Raw genomic sequence first — 8,866 nt, forward strand, 5'->3', positions numbered from 1 at the left:
GTTCTACTGAGTTTATCTTTTATCCGAGAGAACACAGAATTAATTTCTCCTGACCTTTTTCTCTTCCAGAATTTAAGGAAGCATTTTCCCTCTTCGACCGGACCCCCAAGTCGGAGATGAAAATCACCTACGCCCAATGTGGAGATGTCCTGAGGGCTTTGGGGCAGAACCCGACCCAGGCTGAGGTCATGAAATTGCTTGGCAGACCCAAACCTGAAGGTTGGTGGCCTCCTCCATTTGTTTTCCCAGAATTTTTCCTGGAGAAAGTGAGGTCTCCATTTTCTAAGTGAGAAGTAACTCAGGATACGGAGCAGCCTCTGAAATTGCCAGCAGAAAGGGAAGAAAAATTGGTCTGGAAGTCAAGATAATTGTCCCAAATTGAGGGGAATTAATTAATTTAACAGCCCTGGGCATCAGTGTGTTTCAAAATGACAAATTTTTGTCTTTTAAAATTGCATTTATGGAGGAATTCAGGTGTTTTTCCTAAAAGCACCTATTATTTCAAACCCATCCAGAGGAACAAAGGGATAACCTGGATGTAAGGACATGGATTGTTCCACAAAAGATGGCTGGGAATGCCTGCAATGATTGCAGTGATATCCTTCTGTATTCCATATTTTCATGTTCTTCTCTCCCTTTTATCCAATGTTTTATCCCGACATTTATCCCTTTTATCCCCACATTTCTGTGCTCATGCTGGATATCCCATTGTTATTCCCAACTCTCCCAGAATCCCCCAAAACTTCAATTTCCAGGCTCTTTTCTCCTTTTATCCAACATTTATCACCACAGTTCAGCCCTCACAGTGGATATCCCATGGTTAATTCCCAACTCTCCCATAACCTCCCCAAACTTCTCTTTCCAGGCTCTTTTCTCCTTTTATCCAACATTTATCACCACAGTTCAGCCCTCACAGTGGATATCCCGTGTTTAATTCCCAGCTCTCCCAGAATCCAACAAACCTTCCATTTCCACACTCTTTTCTCCTTTTATCCAAATTTATCACCACAGTTCTGCCCTCACGGTGGATATCCCATGGTTAATTCCCAACTCTCCCAGAATCCCCCAAAACTTCCATTTCCAGGTTCTTTTCTCTTTTTATCCGACATTTATCACCACAGATCTTCCACCCATGGTTATTCCCAACTCTCCCGGAATTCCCCAAAACTTCAATTTCCAGGCTCTTTTCTCCTTTTATCCAACATTTATCACCACAGATCTTCCACCCATGGTTATTCCCAACTCTCCCAGAATCCCCCCAAGCTTCCATTTCCAGGTTCTTTTCTCCTTTTTTCCAAATTTATCACCGCAGATCTTCCACCCCCTGGTGGGTATCCCATCATTATTCCCAGAATCCCCCCCCAAACTTCCGTTTCCCCTGGGTTTTCCAGAGATGAATTCCAAGATGATCGACTTTGAGACCTTCCTGCCCATGCTCCAGCACATTGCCAAGACCAAGGACACGGGAACCTACGAGGATTTCGTGGAAGGGCTCCGGGTGTTTGACAAGGAGGGGAATGGGACGGTCATGGGAGCCGAGCTCCGCCACGTCCTGGCCACGCTGGGTGAGGAAAACCTTCCGGTGGGAATTCCCATCTCTGCCTTTCTCCCTCCCTCTTCTCCCTTCGTGTTTTAGTTATCCTTTAAATATCTCATTCCCATCACAATGAAATGATCCCAAAATTTCCAACCCCGTGTATTCCCTTAGTTTGTCCCCATTTTTCTGCACTTCCAAGAGGTGTTTCCATCCCTTCCTTCTCCTCTCCCTCCCTCCTTCCTGTTGTGTTGGATTTCTCCAATAATTATTGAATTTCCACAAATCATCCCAACATTTCCAACCCCAATGATTCCCTTGCTTTGACTCCGTTCTGCTTCACCAAAATGAAGACTTACAAAACAACAGGCACCAAATATTTAAATCATAAAATTAAATTGAATTAAGTCCATCACTGATCCATGCCAATGCTTCCAAATTTGACCTTGGAATCTTCCAGAACCTCAAACTCACAGGGAAACTGAGTTTTCACTGAGAGTTTTTTCATCGGGACTTGGTTAAAACTGACCCAAACCTTCAAGATTCAGCACTTAGACCAAATTATTCTTAGGAAAATGAGTCGTGCCCATAATATCCTGCAGGTTTCCATATTTTTCCCGTCTTTCTGGATCTGGGATCAAATTTATTCTCAAATTTGGATCTAGATTTGAGTCAAGTTTGGAATTTGGATCAAGTCTGCAACTCCAAAATGAGCTTTTCCCATGGTCAGCACCCCAAATTCCTTCCAGGAGGAATGTCCCCCTCTTCTCTCTCATTCCCATTTGTCCTCCTCAGAAGCTTCCTAAATTCCTAAATCAGGGATTTTGATCCAGGGATTTTGTTTTCCATGCAGGGGAGAGGCTGACTGAGGAGGAAGTGGATAAATTGATGGCTGGGCAGGAAGATGCCAACGGCTGCATCAACTACGAAGGTGGGTGAGACCCCTGAAAACTTTCTTAAAATATTCCCAAGAAAGTTTAAATCCATGGGAAAATCTGGGGCAAAATTTCCAATTTTTAGACAATTCTGAGTCCGTAACTCTTCTGATAAGCCCCGTCTATGAAAGGTTAATTATGTTTCCCATAGGATAACTGATCCTTCTTTCCCTCTTTTTTCCAGCTTTTGTGAAACACATCATGGCTAACTGAGCCCAGGTGAGTCTCCTCTGCCCTTCTCCTGGACTGCCAAGTCCTTGTTCCTTTAGGATTGACTGGAAGCTTCCAAGAAAAGAATATTTTCCACGTGCATTTACAAATCGCTGCTCCCAAACTCCTAAAAAAGCAAGGAAATAGAATTGAGCTGACAAGAGAGGGGGGAAAAATAAAAGAAAAATAGATTAGAAGGAATCAAGAATGCTTACACCCCTGGCAGTGTAATTAGTGGTTTTCCATAAATCTTGCTCCCACCGTCTCCTGACAATGGATTGGGTTTCCAGGAAAAGCTTTGTCCAACACATCCAAACCACAGCACCACCAAGGGCATCTCTGTCTCACCCTCACAAAGGAGCTGGGCTTTGTTTCCAGGGTTTCCTGGGCAAGGTTTATCCCAGTTTTACTGGAAAAGGTGCCCGCTGCCTTTGCCTGGCCTTCCCTGGGTTTTCTCCCTGCTCAGCTCTTGGGGAAGGGGTTGAATGATCCATCTAATCTGATATCCCGGGAAAAGCTGCCCTCAGATTTGGTCTGGATGTTTTGGGTTCGCTGTGTTTGTTTTTAGTCTGTTTCAAAAACTCTGGTTTATTTTTAGGCCTGGTTTTGGTTTGGTTTTGGAGCTGACCTGGCTGTCCTGTGGTGACTTTTGTGTCTGGGTTAAGTAGGGGTCACATCCAGGTTATTTGGGAATTTTGTTCCAAGATATAACTTAACAAAATATAAACAAGCTAAAAAAAATAACCAGATTTGGTTTGGGTTTTTTTTTTCCCTTTATTTCTATTTTTTCCCTATTAGAATCCACTTTTTTTTTCCCCCTTAAGGCATTTACCTTTGAACTTGGATTTTTCCAACTGGTTCCCAGTTTATGATATAAAAAGTCAGGAGTTTTGGTGAAATCCCAATCCATGGTCCCTGCCTGTTGTTCAGGGATGTTTTCAATCCTTAATCCAAACCTACAGGAAATTCCCGTTCCAATGGGAACCAATGTCAGTCACCAGAGAAGACAAGTGAGCATGAGCAGCTTGGTTTGTCACAGGAAAAAAGTTCCAGTTCCACAGGGAAGCTGGAAAACTGGAACAGGATTGGGAGGCAATCTGAGGGTCTTTGATGAGTTTGGAAAACTTCTATTCCCAGGAAACCAACATTCCTGAGATTTGCTGATGAGCCTCAGCAGTGTCATCCAGCGATGGCCCTCCCACCCCTGCTGTGGGACTCTCGGAATGTTTAGGCCATGGTCCCTTCCTGCTGTTCAGGGATGTTTTCAATCCTCAATCCATACCCACTGCCCTTGGAAATTCCCATTCCAATGGGAACCAATGTCAGTCAAGTGAACATGGACAGCTTGGTTTGTCACGGGAAAAAAGTTCCAGTTCCATAGAGAAGCTGGAAAACTGGAACAAGAATTGGGAAACAATTCCGAGGGTCTTTGATGGGTTTGGAAAGGGGGATGGGAGCTTGTGATTCTCAGGAAAGCAACATTGCTGGGATTTGCCGATGAGCCTTGGTGGTGTCATCCAGCGGTGGCCCTCCCACCCCTGCTGTGGGACTCTTGGAAAGTTTGGGGAAAGCCAAATGGAATTGATGCCTTGTGCAGGCTGCCCTAGAGCAGAGGCTGGACAGAGCTAAAGAATAAAGCAGGGATTTATTAACAGGATCTCCTCCATGGATGCACCTTGGGCAGCACCAGAGCCCAGCCAGGGCTGCACCCAAGATGAACCAAAATGGCCCCAAAATGCACGAGCGCTCCCGGGGTCTCTCCCTGGGATCAGTTCTGCTCCATTTGCACCTTGCAGTTCATTGTCCCATTCCAGCTTTAGCCCAGGCAGTCCCACCCTGCTTGTTTTTCTCTCTCCAGCCCACGGTGTTTGTGCTCCTGGGCTGAGATTTGGGTCATTTGTCCTTGGTGCCCAGCTGGAGCAGGAATTTTTTTGTCTCCCTGCTCTGTGCACAGAGCTCACCATGCCCTGATGTGGAGCTCAGACCCACACACTAAAGCAGCACAGAATGTGAAAATATAAAAGCTGAACCTGAGGCATCACAATGTCCACCCTGGAAGGAGCCAAGGTCCTTTGCCACAGGATCTGAACTTGATGGGAATCTGGAGCTGAGCCCAAAAATTCAGAAATGGTCTCTTGGCCATTCCTGTGGGATGGAGGGAAGATAAATCTGTGTCTCTGTATCAGGATGAAACTGGGCCTTTCCTTTTCTCCTGATTTCCTGAGGACATTGGGACTATTTTATATGGAATTTTCTTACCTGGATCAGCTCCAGGTGTTAGGGACTGCTTCCCCTGTTTTCTCCATCACTGAGCATGGGACTGTGGGATTGGGATGATTTTTGGCAGCTCTTGTTGTTGATAAGCTGAGAATGATTACCAGCAGAATTGTTCGTTCCTTCTTTTTCCTCTAATTCTAAAAAAAAAATCTTTATCTTTCAGGACAAGATAAGCGCTGAGAATTCCGGATACTGGCCTTGGATTTTCATCCGCTGGAATTTCTCCTTGTTTTTCAGCCCAGACTCCCATTCCAGAGCTCCAACATGGGCCTAAATCCCTAAAGATATTTGGATATTTTTGTTCAGTTTGCCTTGTTCCTCCATGGGAAGAGGGTGGATCCTATGGACATCCAATGGAAGAAACTGCAATGTGAACTATGAATCCCTGGGAATTTTTTTAGGATGAAGGATATAAACAGAAATACAAAATTGAGGAAAAGGGAGGAATTCTTTTCATTAATAAATCGATCAAAAAATGATTGATCCCTTTTCCCATCCCAAACTCCACCTTTTCCCTATGTTTATGGGACACCAGTATAAATCCCAGGGATATCATTCATCCTTCAGGAAAAACTGTGAAATTCCCAGAAATTACCAACAAACAGAACCTTGCTGATGTTTTTTCCTCTGCTTTGGATGATGGAAAATTAAGGATATAAAAGCAAAAAATCCCAGATTTAAGCAAAATTTTCTAAAACCCATCTTTTCTCCATGAGGATTCCTTCCCATTCCAATAATTTCCCTAGGAAACAAGGAAAAGTCTTCCCCAAAGGAAGTTGTTCTAATAAACACAACTTGGTCCTGGAGTTTTTGCAGTAAAAAATGGGATTTTTCGTGTCTTTGTTTCCTCATTGTTTCTGTGTCTGTGTGAGGGAAGGGGAAAGGGAAAGAAATCCTGAGAAAAGCCTCAGCAGAGGCCAAGGAAAGCTGAGAAGCATGGAAAATCACACGGATTAGGAGAGCTCCTTTTCTGGGGAATAGTAATTGAAAAAGTAAGGGGGAAAAAAAATCCTCTGGGGCTGGAAAAAGGAGAGGCCAGGAGCTGGTAGAGTTTTTTAGGAATGTCAAAGAACCTGAATGTGCAAAATTCCTGGAGCAGAAGGGGTTGTTAAAACAGGGAAATTCTGAGTTTAATGGAGGAAAGATCAATGGGGCATCAGAATTCTGGGATACGAATGGATGGGAATGAATGAGCAGGTCAGGTCATTCCCACAGAGGATGGAAAAGAGAGCAGAGACTGTCCCAGGATGAGCCAGGGAACAACCAGAAAGGAAAATCAGCAAGGAGAGCAAATTGAAATAAATGAGGAATATCCCTTCCCTTCCCTTCCCTTCCCTTCCCTTCCCTTCCCTTCCCTTCCCTTCCCTTCCCTTCCCTTCCCTTCCCTTCCCTTCCCTTCCCTTCCCTTCCCTTCCCTTCCCTTCCCTTCCCTTCCCTTCCCTTCCCTTCCCTTCCCTTCCCTTCCCTTCCCTTCCCTTCCCTTCCCTTCCCTTCCCTTCCCTTCCCTTCCCTTCCCTTCCCTTCCCTTCCCTTCCCTTCCCTTCCCTTCCCTTCCCTTCCCTTCCCTTCCCTTCCCTTCCCTTTTCCTCCTTTTTCCTCTTTCCCCCCCCTTTTTTTTCTTTTTCTCTTTCTTCCTGCACATTCCAGCAGGAATTTCCCTTGCCACACCACTCCTGCACGGAGATGGAGCCAGGAATATTGGCTGGAATTTCATTGCCCTCTCCTTAATCCCATCCCAGCCTGGATTCCAGCAGGGAGTGAAGTTTGGGAATTGTTTTATCCAGAGGAAAGTGAATATTTTAATATTTTCTCAGTGCTATTCAAAAGGAAATAAAGAAATCAACAAAAATCCATAATTTAATTAATTCTTAATGAAAAATCCTTTGCCCCCTCAGTCAACTTTTGTATTTATTCATCCCTTAGGAAGCTGATTTATATTGATTAATTAATCAACCTGCATCTCCCTGAAATGAAATATTTTAACTTTTCCAGCCGTCTCCTCTGACAGAATTTTTTTTTGTAATTTTAAAAAAATTTTGTTGCCAAAATTACCCCTTATTTTAACCCCAAATTTCTTCCTAAAGAACCTGCTGGTTTTTTTTCCAGAACTGATTCCAGGATTAATTTTTCTCAACTGACCTATTCCATTTTCCTTGGTATTTTTACTCAAGGATTAATCACCCCTTAGAATCCCTCTTTTTCCCTGCACTGTGGATAAAAAAACTCCAAACAACTTCTTCAGGAATTGTCAATTTGAGCTCAATTCCCAGCTTTATTTAAGACAGAAATTCCTGGAATTCTCTGAAGTTCCTTACACAGCTCTGTCCACCTCTTCTTCTTTAAAGCAAAGTGGCAAAACCAACTTGCCTGTATGCCATAAAATCCCACAAAATCCCATAAAATTCCATAAAATTCCATCTATCCCAGGAACTGCTGTGGGATAACCGGGTGCTGGAATTTTCCAAGGAGCTGCCTTGTGGAGCAGGGATCTCCAGGCTGGATTTTCCTCCTTCCCTCCCCTTCTGCTGACTCCAGCCAGCCCCAGTTCCCTGGAGGAGCTTCAATTCCGACACAGATAATCCATAAACGACCCCAAAACCTCGCGAAGACGGGAAGCACAGCCAAGGAAAACAACTCCCAAAGATCCCAAAAATGCTTCTCCAGCCTGTCCCCAGTGCCACCAGCAGGGCCAGGTCGGCTCCGCTTGGGTCGGGAATCGTTGCCAGAGGGGAACGTGCTCAGCCCAACCCAACCTTCCCAGGATAAACACAGGACAGATCCCATTCCCTGGGACTTCCCACAAATCCCTCCAGGAGCGGAAGGAACAGCAAACAACGGGGACAAAAGAGGAAAAGCCCTTGGGGATGTGGCCAGACGGACGAGCACGGAGCGTCCCCAAGGCTGGATAAACAGTCCAGACTTGCAGGGAATTTTTGCAATACTGTTTTACCTCTGAGCTTCTTTTTAACCAAGAAATCCTAGAAAAACCCTCTGGAAGTGGGATAAACACAATCAGGAATTTCTGGTTTCATTCGTAGCTCCTACAGACAATTCCTTATTCCAGGTTCCCAAACAACAACAAAAAAAAAAAGTCCAGGTGTGACAGTCCCAGCTGCAATATCCCAAAAAGCCCTGCCAGGTTCAGCTCCTGCCTTCCCCACCTTTAGAACCTCATGGTCCTGTCTCTCCAAATCCATGGAATCCAAGGGCCAGGTGCAGCTCCTGGGCTGGAGGAGCTCCAAGGCCTCCAAGGATCCATTTCCACGTTGGTCGCTCCATCTCCCAACCGCCCTTGATGAGCCGGAGGTTCCCAGAATTGTTTGGGTTGGAAGGGAGCCTGAAGATCCTGGAATTCAGTCACCAGTGGTGTCCCTCAGGGGTTTGTGCTGGGGCCAGTCCTGCTCAATGTCATTATTGATGACATGGGTGAGGGAATTGAGGCTTTCATCAGTAAATCTGCAGATGACGCCGAGCTGGGAGCTGTGTCCGTCTGTGGGAAGGCAGGAGGGCTCTGCAGGGAGACCTGGAACGGTTGGAAGCATCGACAGAGTCTGACAAGGTGAAGTTTAATAAGTCCAAGGGCCCAGTCCTGCATTTTGGCCACAATAATTCCCTGAAACTCTCTGGGCTGGGGATGGTGTGGCTGGACAGTGCCCAGGTAGAAAGGGACCTGATGGACAGCAGGGTGGACAGGAGCCAGCAGTGGTGGCCAAGCAGGCCGATGGCTCCTGGCCTGGGTCAGGGATGGTGTGGCCAGAGGAGCAGGGAGCTCATTGTGCCCCTGCCCTGGGCACTGCTGGGGTCACACCTCGAGGGCTGTGCCCAGCTCTGGCCCCTCAGCTTGGGAAGGACCTTGGGACACTGAGCACATCCAGAGGGGCTGGGAACACAAACCCTGTGAGGAGCCCCT

At 45.8% G+C, this 8,866-nt stretch overlaps 1 protein-coding gene across 1 annotated transcript in view; it reads left to right on the forward strand.

Moving 5' to 3' along the window:
* Positions 1–5,793, forward strand: part of MYL3 (myosin light chain 3) — a 16,111-nt gene extending 10,318 nt beyond the window's left edge. The window contains exons 3-7 of the mRNA XM_058020967.1: positions 70–219; positions 1,392–1,565; positions 2,388–2,465; positions 2,654–2,688; positions 5,120–5,793. Coding sequence (XP_057876950.1) covers positions 70–219; positions 1,392–1,565; positions 2,388–2,465; positions 2,654–2,682 — 431 coding nt within the window. The 3' untranslated portion in view covers positions 2,683–2,688; positions 5,120–5,793. The remainder of the gene's footprint in view (positions 1–69; positions 220–1,391; positions 1,566–2,387; positions 2,466–2,653; positions 2,689–5,119) is intronic.
* The last annotated feature ends 3,073 nt before the right edge of the window (positions 5,794–8,866 follow it).

The sequence above is a fragment of the Melospiza georgiana genome, chromosome 1, assembly GCF_028018845.1.
Source record: "Melospiza georgiana isolate bMelGeo1 chromosome 1, bMelGeo1.pri, whole genome shotgun sequence".
NCBI classification, from domain to species: Eukaryota; Metazoa; Chordata; class Aves; order Passeriformes; family Passerellidae; genus Melospiza; species Melospiza georgiana.